This window comes from Vicia villosa, linkage group LG3 (genome assembly GCF_029867415.1).
Source record: "Vicia villosa cultivar HV-30 ecotype Madison, WI linkage group LG3, Vvil1.0, whole genome shotgun sequence".
Taxonomy (NCBI): Eukaryota; Viridiplantae; Streptophyta; class Magnoliopsida; order Fabales; family Fabaceae; genus Vicia; species Vicia villosa.
The window spans coordinates 23,079,874-23,099,894 of NC_081182.1; the positions used below are offsets into that span (position 1 = coordinate 23,079,874).

Genomic DNA, 20,021 nt, shown 5'->3' on the forward strand with positions numbered 1-20,021 from the left:
ATTGTATCATTAAGATTGAGAGAACCAAAGAGTCCTCATCTTAATTTTCATCTTATTGTCTTCTATGTCAGTTTTGAGTCAAGCCTATATAAGGGCTTTGTAATGCTAAGAAATATATATCAGTTGGTGGTGAATTCAGTAAAATAGCATATTCAAAGCATATCTTCCACCAGTGGAAGTATAGTGAAAAAAGTGTCCAGTGCAGTTTTAAAGCATATCTTCCACCAGTGGAAGTATAGTGCAAAAAGTGTCAAAAACCAGTTTTCCTCTGCAGAATTCTGCAACACTATAATTTATAACATACCGCCTCTAGAATACCACCAACAATAATAAAACAAAAAGATCTTAAATTGTCGTGCACCTATTAACTATGACGATAAATTTCATGCTATCTTTCTGGCAAAAAAAATCTCCAATTCACGCTATTAACACTTTCGCTGCAGTTTCCTTGATCGCGATTAATTAGTCTAATACTAACAAATTATTAATCGCGTTTAATTAATTAGTTTAATACTAACAAACTATCTATCTCTATATATAGATATTAACCCTAATACGTAAGAAGAACACACTCACTTTTTCACAAGTTCTTCCTTTCAATTTTCTTCTTCTTGTTCTAGGTTTTCAAAAATCAAATCAAGATCAACAAAATGTATAAGGTAGCAAAAGCTTCAGAGTACCTTGTGATAACTGGAGTCGGAATCAAAGACATCAAGCTTGCAAAGAAAGCATGGATTCTCCCCGGTCAATCCTACACCGTCTTCGACCTTTCTCCGGTCAACTACACCTTCGAAGTTCAAGCAATGAGCGCCGAGAAACTCCCTTTCGTTCTCCCCGCCGTCTTCACAATCGGTCCTCGTGTCAATGATCACGAAAGCCTCCTCAAATACGCCAAATTGATTTCACCACATGATAAGCTCTCCAATCATGTTAAAGAACTCGTTCAAGGAATCATCGAAGGCGAGACGCGTGTTCTCGCCGCTTCGATGACGATGGAAGAGGTTTTCAGAGGAACAAAGGAGTTTAAACAAGAAGTGTTTGAGAAAGTTCAACTTGAACTTAACCAATTTGGATTGTTGATTTACAATGCAAATGTTAAGCAATTGGTTGATGTTCCAGGCCATGAGTATTTCTCATATTTAGGGCAAAAGACGCAAATGGAAGCCGCGAATCAAGCTAAGGTTGATGTGGCGGAAGCGACGATGAAAGGTGAGATTGGTTCGAAATTGAGGAAAGGACAAACACTTCAGAATGCGGCAAAAATTGATGCAGAGACGAAGGTTATTGCTGTGCGGAGAACTGGAGAGGGTGAAAAGGAAGGAATTAAAGTTAGGAGTGAAGTGAAGGTTTTTGAGAATGAGAGAGAAGCTGAAGTGGCTCAGGCTAATTCTGAATTGGCTACCAAGAAAGCAGCTTGGACTAAAGAAAATAATATAGAAATACATTTAGATTTAACTAGATACTTTTTTAAGAGCCAAATTTAAACAATTTCTTTTAAAAAATTTGTTTTGACATAAATTAGTTAAAATAAATAGACTTTTTAAAGAAAATAAAACCGTTTTTTTTATATAAAATTGGTTTTTTTTATAAAAAAAATATGGTTTTGAGAAAAACCGGTTTTAAACTGGTTTTTTTAAAAAACTGGTTTTTATGAAAAACCGATTTAAAACTGAACCGATCCACGTATAAACCAATTTTAAAAATATAAACCGGTTTTAAAGAAATAGTTTTAAGATCCAAACCAAACCATATATATGGTTCTATTTGGTTTGGTTAACACTACTAAAAATATGACATTTGCTTACAAGATTTTACATCAGGTATCAAAATACATGATGTGAAAAATATTTGTCAAAAGATTTTACATCAGACATTTATTTTCAATGATATAAAAAATATATAAAAAAATGGAAAATATATAACGTAGTGGCAGTATTGTAAATAAAAGGAAAAATAAACATGCGGTGGCAAATAAAATGAAAATCTTATTATAACGTATTTTACATCGGGCCTAAGTAATACCCGATAGAAAATGTTATGCACTGGGGACCTTCACATCGGGCCATTCAAAAACCGATGGGAAATGTTACGGCCTTTTTTTCCTAAAACCCTAAACATTAGAGTATTCTCGAAAAGCTTTCACCACCAAAAACTAGAGAAAAAAAGCATCCAACAACGGAGAGAATAATGAGGCCATCCATCCTCAGATCCATCCACTCCGCCGTCTCCCGCAGCCGCTCTCACCTACTTCGCCGTGGCTATGCTACCGAATCGGTCCCAGAATGCAAGGTGGCCATCCTCGGCGCTGCCGGCGGGATCGGCCAGCCCCTCTCTCTTCTGATGAAGCTTAACCCTTTCGACCCTATCTCTTTACGATATCGCTGGAACCCCTAGTGTTGCCGCTGATGTTAGCCACAACAACTCCAGATCTGAGGTACCGTACATTCTTGACCTGTATTCAATCGATTTTGATGGTTTTCTACTATATTTAATTGATTTTTTCTACATGTAACTCTAGATCTGATGCAACTTTTATTTTTTATGCCATTGTAGATTCTACTGTTGTACCTTCTGCAGTTACATGCTAATTTTATTGTAGTGTAATATTGTTGGGCTATGAATTGAGGTTTTTTTTGTTTCTTTTTTGGTTTTGATTGCAGGTTTCTGGGTATGCTGGTGAGGAAGAGCTCGGTAAAGCTTTGGAGGGTGCTGATGTTGTTATATTTCCTACCGGTGTGCCTAGAAAGCCTGGAATGACTCGTGATGATCTTTTCAACATTAATGCCGGCATTGTCAAGTCACTTGCCACTGCTATTGCTAAGTATTGCCCACATGTGAGTGTCTGTTTTTCTTTAGTTTCTTTTTAGTTGTTTTTATGTGGATGTTTGTTGTCGTTGCTCGACTCTTTAGTGTTTTGCATTGGTTTTCTCTGGGAAAACTCTTATACTAGCTTGGGCCACTGAGAGAATTTCATTGCAATTGGTTTTGTGTCTATTAACAGAAGCAAACGAATTGGAAATGCTGATAGCAAGGTTGTACACCGGATGCAATGATATAATTTCAATTAGAAATTCTTACCATGGGAATGCAAGTGGGACAATGGGGGCCACAGCTCAAAGTATCTAGAAATTTAATGTCGTTCAGGTAATATATTATCTTTTTTAAGTTTGACCACACAATATTCTTTTATAATTATGCACTATATTTAACTAATACCAACTATAACATCTGAGATGGGCCTTTTGGTAAAGGATTGAAATGAGTGCCGAATTTCGCTAGGTTCTAACAATTTATGTATTAAGGTCGTCCAACCAAAGTTTTGCTCTAGTTTTAAATCATCTCTCGACTACTGGACAGTGAGATCGATCATTTGGATTAGTCGGTTGCAAGACCGAATAGGAAGTTTTAAAAAAAAAGACTTATATCAATGATATTTATTTGGCCAGTGTAGTGGAGTAACACGTCAAGGTAGATGACGCATACTTCACTAAGCTTTATATGTATATGTATGTGTGTGTGTGTGTGATAGTAACCGCAACGGAGTTTGGCATCAGTGGGCACATTTCTATCAACCATGAAAGTGACCACCTTGTTATTTGTACTATTAAAAATAGGAATATATCTGTGGAAACTAAGTTAGTTTGGATAAGTTTCTAAAGTGCCAGGATAAAGATTTATATGATAAAGAAAATGTGTACCCGTCTTGAACAAATAATCATAAAATTATGTCATTATGTGCTGTCTTATACATTCTTAATTATGTCATTATGTTTCCTGGCCCAAAATTCATATTTTTCTCGTTAAGGTAATGTATTTTACTTGATGCCAATTCCAATGTGAGTTCTTCACATGCAAATGCAAACTTGTGTATTGTTTTTTTTTCTCTTTTACGTGTTGTTTCCTATTTCAAGCATCATTAACTTTGGAGAGAAGTATGCAAGAGATGTTCAAGATATCATTAACTTTGGAACTTTCGCAAATGCTGCTGCATTCATGTATGAATCTATACATGTATACATCTAAATGAAGCATATACAAGTTCCATCTAAATCAAGTCTTTATGAAAAAAGAAGGTTCAGATATAACCCGTGTGCATCATTATTCATTAGATCGTGCTTTTAAATTGTGCTTGCGATTACGACACAAACTTCTATATAGACCACTTTTTTAGTCTTATATATTAAATTAGTCTTACCAATTTAAGAAATTGCCTAAAAATACTCATAGTGTAAACTGATATATCATGGCGTAAATCTATTTTGTATAACTTTTATTCAAAATGAATTGGTAATATAATGCTCTTGTTGTTTTCTTCTTGTTGTTTATGGTAGGGAGTGGGGGGCATTGTTGAATTGGCGCCTAGTTACTTGTCTGCTGCCTATGATAGAGTCAAAAAAGCTGAGGTCTTTGTATTGCTGACGAGGTTCAAGTTGGGTTTGCTCACACTGGTAGCCATTTTTGGGGGTTTGAAGCCCATGGTGTTCAACCTGATACAGTAACAATGGCAAAGGTAATCCATCTTTCTTTGTCAAAGTACAAAAATACAACCTTCACTTAATTTAGCAAACATAATAGCCTAATAGTCTGCGCCAACAAAAATAGAATATTTTCCTGTCAGAGTAGAAAGATAGTGACTTAAATTATTGATGCTCTAATATCTAAGAGAATTGTGAAGCAGGTTTTGTTTCAATTCATTTGGTTAAGGTGCGAGTTTGGCTTTATTCCACCCCGTCTTTATTTTTTTATCCTTTTCAGCCATCTTATTTCTTTGCAGTTCTTATGATTGAAAGAATCCCACACATTGTATATCATACATTAAATTTTGATTTGAGTAAATTTTGTGGGTGTCAGTGTTTAACGTTGAGTTGTTTTTAGTGACATTTTTTTTATTTACTTTGCGTTTTGCAACTTATTGTGAATTTTCAAACACTAACTCTATATTGTTATTTATGTATTGTAGGTATTTGATGACCCAACAAAACTAACACAAGATGTCACTTTGGTGTTGTCTACTGAAGCTACAACTCACCCTGTGGATTGCATGGTAATTCAAGTGTGGGAAAGGATTTATAATTAGTTGGATATTTTTGTATGTTATCATTGGTTTTGCTGGAGGAGTCCACCATGTAAACTTTATAATTTTGTACACTTGTGCGTATTCTAGATTAGTACTAATTTTATAAATCAATTCTTCATTTTGAAGAGTATATATGTGCATTCTAGCTATTTGGTATAACGAAATTAACATGTTAGTTAGAAAAATAACGAATAATTAGGTACCAAAAAAAATTACAGTGAATCAACTAAATAGTCTATTTAATTTTTTAAAAAATTAAACATATTACATCGGTTCAAGTAAAGCACCGATGTTAAAACATACATATTACATCGGTCCTTATGTACAACCGATGTTAAAACCATCATTTATTTTTTAAAAAGTAAAATTGGTTTTTTTTCACATCAGACGTTGCTGTCAACCGATGTGGTAAGTGTATTTTTCACATCGGGTTGTGGCCCGATGTAAAATGTCTTTGATTTACTACATCACTTGGATTTACATCGGACCTAGACCCGATGTAAAATGTGCTTTTCGCCCGATGTAAAAAGTGTTTTCTGCACTAGTGGTTATTGATCCATGCACACCCCTAGGGATAGGGATAATGTCGGAGAGGGATTGTCAATGTGATAGTCTTCCGGTAATCTTATGAGGCGGGGAAAAAGAGAATATTCAATAACTATTAAAATTTGTTATTATAAAAAACAAAGCATCCTCACTATCTTCATTGAAAACTCTTTTCCTAACATACTAATCACATCACAATTTTCATTTGTTATATTTTACTCTTCCTACCTCGCATATTCTTTACTTTGTCTGTTAGATTTCTTTTGTATTTTATCACTCTCAATGATATATTGATAAAATTGGCAAGATTGTGTTGGAATTCAAAAGGTGAGAGCTTTTTTCTTATGTAGTTTCACTATATTTATTGGTTTCATTTATTTTATATTTATAACACGGTGACATCTATAACGAGGATGCAATTAAGTCTTTCACCGGTGATACCCTAAAATATACTATTGAATTTAATCAATGGTTTATATTTGATAAAAACTAAAATTAGGGTTTATTTGGTAAGACATAAAAAAGAATTTTTAGCTTTTAATTTTTTAGCTCACATTAATGAAAAAACTCTGTTTGGTAACACTGTTTTAGCTTTTAGCTTTTAGCTTGTAGCTATTTTATTAGCTTTTAGTTTTTTTTTAAAAAAAAAGTTATTTGAAGTAGCGTTTGAGCTTGTGATTTTTTTTTCCATTTCTACCCTTATTATTTTAACAAAATATTATTACCCTTATTAATTAAAATAATCTTTTATGTCATTTTGTATCTATCAGCTAATGAAACAACTAATTTACCAAAGACTCATGTTAGCTTATCAATTATCAATCACCAGCTATAAGCTACCAACTAGTCCCTCTGACCTTATTTATAAGCAAAGATTCTTTTTTCAGGTTCATTGAATAATGAATGTATCTGGTATATTATGTAGACCAAATACATTCATTACTCAATGAAGAGTATCAGCTACCAACTACCAACTACCAACTATCAGCTATCAACTACCAACTACCTGCTATCAGCTACCAGCTAGTCTAAAAACATTTAGATATTTCCTAACTCAATCTTATCTCCTTGTCTTTCTACTTTCATGCTAACTTTTATTTCTTTTTCTGATGATCTGCATCATTTCCATCCAATTCTACCATACATTGCAATCACGACATCGTGTATTTTGTCATCAAATTCTAGCATATATGCAATCTTGGCACTATGTATAGAGTCAAAACAATATTTCTCAATAAAAAATTTGCTAAGTAATAATTATGTTTCTAATTGATAACTCACAGTCCCTTCAATTCCCTCAAACACACCACCAATATTTTGCTCAAGAATTTTAAAAAAAACTTTTGTCTTCACAATTTCAACAAATAAGATGAATTAGATATATACTAAACATTTTATGGGTATAACTTTAAAGAAATGACATGAGAGAGGAGAAAGAAGAAAGCAATGAAAGGAGAGTTTGAAAGAAAGAAAAAAAAGTTTAAGATGAATGTGGGTTGGAGTTCTTAAATTCATGTGTTTAACATTAACATTATCTATTAGTATAATGAAACGGAAAAGAATTTGTTTAAAAGTTCGTGGAGGTTGGAGAAGATGTGGAAAGAAGATTGGGTGTGGAAAGAAGATTGGTTTTCTCATTTTTATTTGTATTAAATTTAAATCATTGATTAAATCTTAAGGTAAATTTTAGGGTGTAATTTTATTTTCTCATTTTTATGATTAATTAATATATTTATTTATTGATAAAAGTTAATTATTCTACTAATTCCATTACCACCACTCTCAATTTTTTAAAATAATTAATTAATTAAAAATGTCTTAAAAATAGAACATGTATTAACTCTAAATTCCACTCATTACATTATTATCACTCCCAATTATTCTAATAATTAATTAAAAATAGAAAAATACTAATAATAATATAATAAGAGAAAAATTTAATTTTAAATTTTAATAGAAATTCAACTTAGAAAAATGATAGTTAAAATAATAGAGTATACCTAAAAATTTGCCTAAAATAAATTGGTAAAAATGTTACTTCCTCCGCCCCAAATTATTTGTATTATCCTGATTAATTCTGTTGCAAACCACAAACCTTTGATATAGAAAACAAACTAAGATTCAAATTTAAATTCTTTCTAGCTCTTCCTATTTTCTCTCCTCATATCTCTATATATACTACAAAAGTGAGTTATATTCTTCAACTTCAAATTCTTTCTAGCTCTTCTACGACACAGCCATATTCTCTTTGAATTACCTTTCAACTAGGACACAATCATGGACAAGCGCATGTTTTCTGAAACAAGTCCACCTCCTCATCCATTTGTTGAAATTCGCATTACAGAAGTAAACCCTACTTTTCCACGAAGAAACCCTACTTTAGAACTATTTCCGTGTATGTTTATACCAACACCTCAACCACTTGTTCAAACTCCTATTACTGAAGACAAGCCTACTTTAGAACCGAACCTTACTTTAGAACTATTTACTACTCAAAGAATTATTTCAGAACCGGTTAAGAGTCCTGTTCCAGAACCAGAACCGGTTCAGAGTCATATTCTAGAACCGGTTCAAAGTCTGGTTCCAGAACCAGAACCAGTTCAAAGTGAAATTCAGAGCATGTTTTCTCAACCAGTCCCGCCATCTCCACCACTGGCTCAAAGTCATGTTCAAGAACTGGTTCATCATCCTATTCCAAAACCTACTTTGTTTCAGTTTGACAGCCTGTTTCCTCTATCAATCCCACCACCACCTCAACAACCAATCTTGAATTTTCCTCCTCGGGAACGTGCTCGCCGTGACCAACAAAGTGAAAAACCCGAAACCATCGATATACCTTTCAGATGGGCTACTAATCGAAGAGCAAGGGTTCACAGTTTCCATTATCTTATTCAAAATGAAATCTTTGATATTACAGGAGATGTTGAGTGCATGAAATGCCAAAGAAAATTCGACATGTCATTTGACGTGAGAGAAAGGTTTCCTGAAATCTCTAACTATATTATGAATAACAGTCAAGCCATGGATGAAAGGGCGCCACCAGAGGTATGGATGAATCCAACGTTGCCTGACTGTATGCATTGTAACAAAAAAAACTGCGTGAAGCCAATCATTGCTAACAAGAAAAAGAAGATTAATTGGTTGTTTTTGTTTCTGGGACAAATGCTTGGCTGTTGCAATCTTGTACAGCTGAGATATTGCTGCAAATACAACAACAGTCATCGAACCGGTGCAAAAGATAGAGTTGTTTATTCAGCATATCTTGCACTCTGCAACCAACTTCATTCTAACCACCTTTAAATATTTCATGATGATGATGATGATCTAGGTTATTAGGGTTAGTTTTATGGTTTTATTACTCTTATTTTGAATACACTTATTAAAGTCTCCGTGCATGAACGTAGGCTATTTGTTTTATGAGTCACGTTGAGTTTAATTTCTACTAAGTTTCTGTTTGATTTTATTTTTTATTTTAATAAAAAGGCTATAACTCCATTCTAAAAACTTTGTTTTTGCCCCTTGTATTATTATTTGTTTGCTTTAATTTTTAGATGTTTTCAATTAGTTTTGATTTAACTCTCGATCTTATATATATGTCACGTTCCTGCATACTTTTAATTTGTATTAATTTTGTGTTTGATTTCAATATTAGTAATGTTAATGTTAGTTTTTGATAATTAATTGATAGTAAAATCTTATGAAAAATCCTAGGAAACTATATTCCTTCATTCAATAAAAAAAGAAATAGCATTGGCTCCATGATGGAGTGTTTTAAGGAGAAGGTTGGTGTGGATTTTTTATTTTTTTTAATCAAGATATATTAATAAAGAAGAATCAAAAGTTCTAAAATAAAATTATAAAAGGACGGGCGAAAACTCGGAAAAAAAAAGACAGAAGTACTATTTCAAAATTTTTATTAAATATATTTAATTTTTTTGTTTTGAAAAAGTCATCACCGTGCGATTCTATATAATTATTATTTATAATTTTTAGTAAAATTTATAAATATGCTTGATTATACACCATAAATTTTATAAAATTATTCATGATTATCCCGTATTATTATAATTTAGTATCTTGCACTTTGAAAGTTTGTTTTGGGAAACTGTATAATTGGGGCGCCTGTTTCTCTTACAATTTTAGTTTTAGTCAGTGTTTTAAAAATCGGACCAGACCGGCTGGTCGGACCGGTCGAACCGGGAATCGGCCAGGTAACTGGTCTGGTTCAATAGTCGGATGGCTATGCCATCAAACCGGTGGAAACCGGCGGTTTAATTGTTTTTTTTTTTAACTTTTTTAACATTTCTTTTAAACTTGTTTTTTTAATTTTTTTTTTTAACATTTCTTTTAAACTTTTTTTTTAATATATTTAATAGTGTATTACTTAAATAGCATTCTCACATAGTTTTTTTCGTTAGTGACAAATTAAAAACTTTATTGTCTATTTGTTATCTTTGCTAAGAAATTTTCTTAAATAGCATAAACATATTGAATTTTATTTGATTTTCTTTTTAGGAGGATCCTATTTTGAATTAAATTTGGTACACATTGGAGTTATTTTGTTATAAACTATTCAATTAGATTATGTTGTAATTAGACTTTGTTTGCAATTAGACTTTGTAATTTTTTATTATTTTATTATGTGTGATACCTTTGTTTAAAATTTGAATTTAAGTTATGAGACATAGTGAGTTTAAGGCCCTCAATAAAACTCCACATTTCATCCATAAAGACTTTACAAAGACCAAAAAAAAAAAATTGAGAACCCTCTCAACCACCTGTCATTCTCATCCCTTATCACTCAACTAAAGCCAGCTACCCGATTGCTTTTACAAGCTCCATCCGAGTTCAACTTCACCCAATTGCTTTTTGAGGAGGACTCCAACAAAAGGTCTTAGTAATCTTAGTCTTGCCCATGCCAACCTGAATTAATCTCATGGCAGTTGCATACTCCTTGATTTTATTAAAAATGAATTCCCTTGGGTCATAATTAAGGACGATTTGCTTCTTCCACATGCTCCTCTTTATTCTTCTATGTCCAAATATAGTAGCATCTCGTAGCCCAAATCAAATGCAACGGTAAAGAAGAATTATCAGCATTGGAAATGTTCCTAGAAAACCACTCATCAAGATCCATCTCACAGAAGAAGTTATGCACTATACCATTGGGAGCCACACGGTTCCAAACTTGCATGGCCCTATGGCAGTCTCGAAGCACACGCAGAGTTGATTCGTTCCAAACTTGTCATAAGCTTATAATGTCTTAACAACCGCATGAATATAGGAATTCTTTCCAGAACGTTCAAGTCTTAGACATGCTTCCAATCTACATTCTCCTATCCTTTTTTTTTTGTGTAAGCAAGATGAAATATATAGGAGAACTAAGGGTTCTCAAACCTGTTTACACAAACGGACGGAAAAGACAAAAATCCGCCAAAAGAAATTACAAACCAAATATAGCTATGAGAGAAAAAACAAAGGGTCTTTAGTAAACTCATAGAAGCTATATATTGGGTGCGTAATTTCTCCAAAAAACGACCACTTCCATAGCAAAGACTTGATATTCCACACCGTATTATCAACATTCCAACCTTCATTTCGGAAGCAAAAACCGTTTCTAGATAACCAAAAAATCCAAACGATAGCTAACCATAACACCCCACATTTACCTTCCTTAACTTTCTTTTTTTTACAAAAGAGGAACCAATCCATAAAGCTTTGATTGCAATCTTCTACCAATCCGCCAATCGGTTTTCCAACCCAAACCGCTATCTCTCTCCACACCTCCCCCGCCTCTTTACACTTGAAGAAAGAGTGATCGCAACTTTCCGGAATAGAACCACAAAAAGCACACAAAGAATTCTCTATAGACAAAAGAATACCTCTTCCCATCAATAAGTCTTTTGTTGGTAATCTATTAATAAAAATTCTCCAACCAAAAGCCTTAATATTAAACGGCACATGCACCTTCCAAATTAACTCCTTTACAACTTCAAGTCTATTTGGAGGGCCAAACGGATAGGTTAAACCGGCCATATACTCATAACAAGAAGCAACAGAAAACGAGTCACCATCCGAACCGCTCCACTCAACCTTATCTCTCCCCTCCAAGTGAACCGTACGGCCCGACAACAACGCACCAATACCAACCTTCTCGGCCTCCACCGAAGGGTCGAGAACGGCATTCAAGTCCACCCCTAAACTCCCCCACTTCCACTCACCATGATCCCAACCGCCCATACACGCCACCGAAACGTTACCTAAACTAGATAACTCAAACAACTTCGGAAAACGCTCCTTTAAACTAAACTTGTCGGCCCAACAAGATTCCCAAAACGGAGTATTATAACCATTACCAACCACAAACTTACACTTTGACACTATCGGGTCTTCCGCCCCATCTTTGCCTAAAGCAATCAAATCTTTCCACCACACCGAGCAAGAAGAAGAAGAAGAAGAAGAAGTAGAAGAATGAGAAAAATTAGAAGACGTACCTCCACCAAAAGACTTCATCACCAAATCACCGTACCGAGCTTTTAGGACTTTGTACCAAGGCGCTTCGTCCCCCTTTAAGATCCTCCACCGCCATTTATTAAGGAGAGCAAGGTTGAAAATACCAACATCCCTAAAACCAAGCCCCCCTTTAGAAGTTGGAAGGCAAACATTTTTCCAACTAACCCAATGAATCTTCCTTCTCTCAATCAAACCACCGCACCACAAGAAATGACTTTGAATCCTCTCCACTTCCTTAACCACCGAAGATGGCATCTTGAAGAAAGACATTGTGAATATAGAAAGAGAACTAAGAATCGATTTAACAAGAGTTATTCTTCCCCCCAAACTAAATAAACCTAAGCTCCATTATCATTTTCCTTATTTAAACTACACTCTAAATCATTAACCTTTAATGGTCAATTTATTTATTTTTTCATATAAAAGTATGAACCTTTGAAAATAAAAATGAAACAAATAGTTGTTAAATTGTCGGTGCACCAATGCATCACCTTATATTATAGGATTAATGTCAATTTATCTCTGCAATATAGGCGAGATTCAGTTTACCCCTTATAAAAAATTTCGATTTTCTTCTTAAAATGTGAAAATTCTATGTCTTTTACCTCCTAAGGACACAATTTACTCCTGTAAAAAAAACTTTCTTTTAATTTATCTCTAAATTCAGTGTTAAAATTGTACCTTAGAGAAAAATTCAAAAAAATTAATACTATAGGAGAAAAAAAAATTATAGGAAGGAAAATCAAAATCCGCTGACAGAAATGTATATTTAATCATATATTATATATGTAAATTTAAAATAATAAAATAATAAAACAAAGAGTTCTTAAATTGTCTCCGCACGGCATAAATTAATAACGATTAATTAATAGAGTAAAATGCCCCTTACAAAATCGTAGGGTTAAAATTTATTTCAAAAAAAAAAAAATCGTAGGGTTAAAACTAAAAACAATTCCACAATTACATCCAAAGTGAGACTACCATTTTTAACCTCATAAAAGTAAAAGTGATGGCGCAAATTGATTTTAAAAATTACACTATTAATTTACTCTGATATTATATATTATTGTAATTTAAAATAAAACCTCATTTGACCAAAAAAAACTCATCTAATTGTCAAACAATTATTTCTCCGATAATAAATCAAACTAATCGCCTAATATCTATAACGATTAATTTCATGTTATTTTTTCTTCAAAGAAATAATATGATTTACGCTAATAACTCTTTCTTTGTAGTTTCCTTCGGTGCGTTTAATTAATCCAAAAGTTTAATGGTAGTACACTGTTAGTGTACAAAAAATTATACATACACCTAATTAAAATATTTTAAGGTGTGACATTATAAACATATTTTTAAATTTACAGTATAATTTGGCGCTTTACATAATATAAAAATAATTTCACCATCTTTTTTCTCTTAATCTAATACTAACATATTAACTCTTTCTAAGTAAAGCTAAGTTAGACAGGTCCATATAAATTAACCATTCTAATTATTGTTTATGCATGAGAGCATTTGTTTGCCTCTTTCTAAAGACAATAATATAAAGTTTAAAAATGAATAATCCGAGAAGTGAACATCTTGAAATCCTTGTCATTTCATCGAAATTCAAATTTCATTTTCTGAGTATACGAAGCGTTGGTCAACATAACAATATAGTAGAAATAAACATCATCGCATTTGGCAATACCTTGCAGGTGCCTCCGAAAACAGAAGGTAAAAATCACAAAGAAAAAACAAACAATTAAGATTAAAATTTTGAAAAGTTCAGCTCTTCATAATATTCTTTTGACTTTTTTATATAGAAAAATTTGGCCAATTGGAGTTCCAAGTATTGCAAGTTATCTGCTAAAAAGTCCTCAAATAGAGTTGAACTAGCCTCTACAAATCAACTTCTTAGACAATTCCCTTTAGGATTTTCCTATTTATTCATTTAACATGAGCTACACTTACTGGTGCACTTAGGGGTGGAATAGGTCATGGCAACTAATAGGGATTTACGTCCTAATCTACATAGGTCAAGGTCAGACCAGACTTTTTTTAAGTAGAAAAAGATTTAAGCTTTTTTATAAGTTTATTTAGATAAATAGGGTAAGCCACGTGCCATAAAAAAACCTTATAAACGTATCAAGCCGGCCTATCTTAATAAATATAAATAAATTTATTTTTGACTTAAATAGTCTTTTGCTCCGTGTAAGTTGGCGTGTTTTTTATTTTCGTCCCTATATCTTCTTTTTCTTGAAAATGATCCCTGAATGTTAAAATCATTTTGGTTTTAGTCCCTAAAATTAAAATTCGCAGGAAAATTCAAAGGAAAATCCGCAAGAAACCTACAGATTTTCATGCGGATTTTAACTTTAGGAACTAAAACCAAAAGAATTTTAACATTCAGGGATCGTTTTCAAGAAAAATAAGATACAGAGACCAAAAACCAAAAACACGTCAACTTACATAGACCAGAAAACTATTTAAGCCTTTATTTTTTTAATATTATATTTTATACTTTATATTAAAATACAAAAGTGAAACTTAGTTATCTCGAGGAACTTATGAAAATAAGTTGAAAGAAATTCTAAGAATAATGTTATAAGTGTTTTCATAAGTTAATATAAACAAACATTTAGTCCCATTATATTTTTGATTCTTTAGTCTATTTAAACATTAGTTGAATTGTTTATTTACATATGTTCATATGATATAGGTTTTTTAAGTAGGCTAATAGGTCAATCAGAAATTTGAAAAAGTCAGGCTCAGTCCAAAAAATAAGTCTTTGTTAGGTTTTGAATTATTTGAAAGATCAGACTCAAGCTTGACAAAGCCTAACTCGACCCAGCCTATTTTCACCCCCTAATTGCACTAATTTTTTAATCAAATAATTTAATAAAAAAATTACAAATATCTTAAATAGAAATAAATGAATAAGTGAATCTTTTCAACATATCAAGTATTTAAATTAAAATATTTAATGACTGATACAATTTTTTTATTTAAATTATTTTTTATTTCATATTTTTTAATTTATTTTAAAATTTGTAACATTTCATAAAATACTAAAACTTAACCAGGTTCATAAGAAAACAAATTAAATTGAATTCGATAAAAATATCTTGAAAGTTTTGTTATAGGTAATGAAATTTATTATATCAAAGAGTAAAGGGGTACTCACCCAATTCCAACGCGATTACAAAATATTCAAGAAGTCCGTAGGACTTTGACACCAATAATAGAAATTTCTATAATCGTTGAATTTCAAATCGATAACATGCCAATCAAGAAAAAGTTTTCACGCTAACCACAATGTCGTCCACGTTATGCGTTTCGTTTTCGAAAATGAATGCATCTTGTGCATTTCATAGCACCCAATAAGTTGATAGCCATAGAAGTAATCTTCTTTTTGGAGAAATTTTGCCTCACATAGCATTTTCAAACCATAACAGATGTCCCACCACAGTTTTAGATGTACCGATTGGAATACCCACCTAGGTTGAGACCTTGGACCACACAAGTTTAGAACTTGCGCAAGAGATGAGCAAATGATCCAACGATTTCACACGAAATTGCGCAAATTGAGCACAACTTATCATTATCATTAGAAATAATTCCCCTTTTGAATAGTTGTTCTTTTATTGTGACTCTATCGTTCAAACATCTCCATCCAAAAACTTGAACTTTCGACGAAACCTTGGACTTCCAAATGTTTGTCATTGCCTCTTCAAGATCTATGTTAGGCCTATAGTCGTTGATTTTTTTTATTGACGCTAAGTATCTTTCAGGAATTAAATACTTCTCTTCTACGTTTGCGAACCAATGAAAATATCTTTGACGTCACCTCCCTCTGAACCAATTGAAAATATTGAAAGATTTATTTACATATACAATATTTTGTATAAAATTTCAATATATATTTTTATTTCTATAAATCAATTATAATAAAGAAAAATTAATTTTTCAAATATGAGGAAAAAACAATAAATAAAGACTAATTTCTAAAAAAATTTAACATTATTACATTTCCAAAGTTAAATTCACTAAACCGAAGAGAAAATACTATCTCATTTAAATGCTTTTAGATATATCTTACTATTAAATTATTAAAAAAGAAATAAATTAAATAGTGAGTCTAAGTCATTCATCAGTATTCTTCGTATTTAAAATCATTATTTTAGGGGAGATTATCCCCGCTAGAAACTGTTTATGAGTTAACTTGTTCAACAAGTTTAGTGCAACATCACCATCCTTTTAACGTTCAATTCCTTTTACCATATAAAAAATATACAAACATATAAAAATTTAAAATAAATAATTAAACAAATAGTTCCTGTCACTGTTCCAACTCATCACCTTATATTATATTATACAAGTAAATAAAAAATAAAATTGATAATAAAACAAAAAGATCTTAAATTGTCGTGCACCTATTAACTATGACGATAAATTTCATGCTATCTTTCTGGCAAAAAAAATCTCCAATTCACGCTATTAACACTTTCGCTGCAGTTTCTTTGATCGCGATTAATTAGTCTAATACTAACAAATTATTAATCGCGTTTAATTAATTAGTTTAATACTAACAAACTATCTATCTCTATATATAGATATTAACCCTAATACGTAAGAAGAACACACTCACTTTTTCACAAGTTCTTCCTTTCAATTTTCTTCTTCTTGTTCTAGGTTTTCAAAAATCAAATCAAGATCCACAAAATGTATAAGGTAGCAAAAGCTTCAGAGTACCTTGTGATAACCGGAGTCGGAATCAAAGACATCAAGCTTGCAAAGAAAGCATGGATTCTCCCCGGTCAATCCTACACCGTCTTCGACCTTTCTCCGGTCAACTACACCTTCGAAGTTCAAGCAATGAGCGCCGAGAAGCTCCCTTTCGTTCTCCCCGCCGTCTTCACAATCGGTCCTCGTGTCAATGATCACGAAAGCCTCCTCAAATACGCCAAATTGATTTCACCACATGATAAGCTCTCCAATCATGTTAAAGAACTCGTTCAAGGAATCATCGAAGGCGAGACGCGTGTTCTCGCTGCTTCGATGACGATGGAAGAGGTTTTCAGAGGAACAAAGGAGTTTAAACAAGAAGTGTTTGAGAAAGTTCAACTTGAACTTAACCAATTTGGATTGTTGATTTACAATGCAAATGTTAAGCAATTGGTTGATGTTCCAGGCCATGAGTATTTCTCATATTTAGGGCAAAAGACGCAAATGGAAGCCGCGAATCAAGCTAAGGTTGATGTGGCGGAAGCTACGATGAAAGGTGAGATTGGTTCGAAATTGAGGAAAGGACAAACACTGCAGAATGCGGCGAAAATTGATGCAGAGACGAAGGTTATTGCTGTGCGGAGAACTGGAGAGGGTGAAAAGGAAGGAATTAAAGTGAGGAGTGAAGTGAAGGTTTTTGAGAATGAGAGAGAAGCTGAAGTGGCTCAGGCTAATTCTGAATTGGCAACGAAGAAAGCGGCTTGGACTAAAGCGGCTCAAGTGGCTGAAGTTGAAGCTGCTAAAGCTGTGGCTCTTAGGGAAGCTGAATTGCAGGGTGAGGTGGAGAGGATGAATGCTTTGACAACTACTGAGAAGCTTAAAGCTGAGTTTCTGAGTAAAGCAAGTGTTCAATATGAAACCAAGGTTAGTTATCTCCATGCAAATAAATGTATATAAAGTTATAACTCATGATTTGTTTATTACTATTCAATGGCCCTACATGTTGCTGCCTTATGACCCTACAATGAGATTACAATTGGCTTTTGATTGTTTGCTTCTCAAAAGTCAGAGGCATCCACTTGACAGAGTAAACATTATAGAAAGAGAAGTAGGGAAATGTTAACTGATGGGGCCACAATCCATAGTTAATACCAATGACTTGTATACACATAAGTGCACATTAAAAATGATATCATTATCTGATTAAATTTCAAGATGGAAGAACTTTTCGTTTAACAGTTGCTAATTTAGTGTGTCATTATAAAATTATGTTATTTGGTGATTGAAATTGTGGTGGACTGTGTAGGTACAAGAAGCAAACTGGGAGCTGTACAAGAAACAAAAAGAGGCAGAAGCAATTCTGTATGAGAAGAAGGCAGAGGCAGAAGCACAGATTGCATTGGCAGACGCAACATTTTATGCTAAAAAGCAAGCAGCTGAGGCAGATCTATATGCAAAGAAAAAAGAGGCTGAGGGGATTGTGGCACTTGGACAATCTCAAGGAGTGTATATAAGTACACTTCTGACTGCACTTGGAGGAAACTACACAGCTCTAAGGGACTATTTGATGATAAATGGTGGCGTGTTTCAAGAGATTGCAAAGATTAATGCTGAGGCAATTCGTGGACTTGAGCCTAAGATTAGTATATGGAGCAATGGTGGTGATAATGGTGGGGGAATAACAGAAGGTGGTATGAAAGATCTTGCTGGTGTGTACAAGATGTTGCCACCTCTGTTTAAGACTGTTCATGAGCAAACAGGGATGTTGCCTCCTTCTTGGATGGGAGCCTTACCTGACAAAACCTCTTAATTAGCAGGATGAAAATATCAGGTTTAAGCAGTACCTTTCATTGATTCGGTAATTTGGTAGTAGTCTCTTTTATTGTGTGATGCTTGTGTGCGATTGATTCACTCATCTTTTATTATTTTAAGGTTCAAAATCCTATAGTATATGCTCTGCTTGAATTTACATTTTTACATGCTCCTGACTGAATAATTACTCAACACAAACATCACCTAAAAAAACTAATTAATTTTATTGAAAGTTAAAAGCATCCATGTACAACTAATACACATTAGTATAATCAAAATCATATTTTGATTGCCTCTCTGATATGGGGTAACGATGAGCCCATCGAGAGAAACCTGCACAATAATTACGAGTTAGCTAGTAATAAAGGAACTTTCATAAAGCCTTGAATTGATGTTCTAATGGCAAAAAAAAAAGGCATTTACCCCGCAGAGATAACTTCAGATAGATCCATATCCGTGTTAGTATGCTGAAGCAGATTACAAGTATTTGAGTAATGGGACAACTTCTTTATTCATTACAAAAAGTTGGGTAGAGTACCTCAACCAATCACATGAAACAATCTAATTTAACATATTTAATTATTTATTAAATACTATAATTATTTGTTGTTTTCAAAATATTTTACAAAGGATGTAATCTTACCCAACTTTTTGAGTTGGATAAAAAAGAATTCACATTTTCAATAATTGTGATACTAGTAATGTTATCAAATGATACTATTGCAATAAATGTAAAATCCATGTTACAATATAAACAACATGAGAAAGTAATCATTACCTTTTTGTCAAATATATATTTAACCAATCTATTTATAAACTTGTCATATGTTTTTTTTAAGCAATTTTATAATAAATTGAAAACTAAGTGTTCTTAAAACCTGTTTACACAAGAACGGGGAAATACGCCAAAATAAAAAGGAAGAAATTACAAACCAATTAGAATTACGAAAGGAGTAACAAAGGGTCTTTGTTAAATTCGTAATAATTACAAATGGGACGAGTAATCTCTCCTATTAAAGATCACTTCCAAACCAAAGATTTTATGCTCCATACCGTAGTATTCACACTCCAAACCTCGTTACGAAAGCAAATTCCGTTTCTAGCTAGTCAAAGGATCCATAAAATAGCTAACCACGCCACACCTAATTTACCCTCTTCAACCTTCTTGTTCTTACAAAAAGATATCCAATCCATGAAACAAGATAAACACTCTTCATCCATACCACCAACCGACTTCCCTATCCAAATAGCAACCTCCCTCCACACCAACTCCACCGTCTTGCCCTTAAAAAAAGAATGCATCCTACTTTCCGGATCAACACCACAAAAAACACATTTAGAATTATCCACAGATAAAGTTATA

General features: G+C 32.9%; 3 protein-coding genes across 3 annotated transcripts; all 3 read left to right on the plus strand.

The window, feature by feature from the left end:
* The first annotated feature begins 459 nt into the window (after nt 1-459).
* Nucleotides 460-1,506, plus strand: LOC131660649 (flotillin-like protein 4). Its single transcript, XM_058929934.1, has one exon. The coding sequence runs from the start codon at nt 651-653 to the stop codon at nt 1,482-1,484; it is 834 nt and encodes a 277-aa protein (XP_058785917.1). The 5' UTR covers nt 460-650; the 3' UTR covers nt 1,485-1,506.
* A 6,394-nt stretch (nt 1,507-7,900) lies between these two features.
* On the plus strand, nt 7,901-8,923 carry LOC131657717 (uncharacterized). Its single transcript, XM_058927083.1, has one exon. The coding sequence runs from the start codon at nt 7,901-7,903 to the stop codon at nt 8,921-8,923; it is 1,023 nt and encodes a 340-aa protein (XP_058783066.1).
* Nucleotides 8,924-16,577: 7,654 nt separating this feature from the next.
* On the plus strand, nt 16,578-18,796 carry LOC131660652 (flotillin-like protein 4). The gene is made up of 2 exons (XM_058929938.1): nt 16,578-17,770; nt 18,153-18,796. The coding sequence occupies exons 1-2, from the start codon at nt 16,844-16,846 to the stop codon at nt 18,654-18,656; spliced, it is 1,431 nt and encodes a 476-aa protein (XP_058785921.1). The 5' UTR covers nt 16,578-16,843; the 3' UTR covers nt 18,657-18,796.
* Nucleotides 18,797-20,021: the final 1,225 nt, after the last annotated feature.

Coding starts and splice junctions, on each gene's coding strand:
- LOC131660649 (XM_058929934.1), top strand. CDS start 651: ATGTATAAGGTAGCAAAAGCTTCAGAGTACCTTGTGATAACTGGAGTC.
- LOC131657717 (XM_058927083.1), top strand. CDS start 7,901: ATGGACAAGCGCATGTTTTCTGAAACAAGTCCACCTCCTCATCCATTT.
- LOC131660652 (XM_058929938.1), top strand. CDS start 16,844: ATGTATAAGGTAGCAAAAGCTTCAGAGTACCTTGTGATAACCGGAGTC. Junction 17,771..18,152: donor GTGTTCAATATGAAACCAAG/GTTAGTTATCTC, acceptor TGGACTGTGTAG/GTACAAGAAGCAAACTGGGA.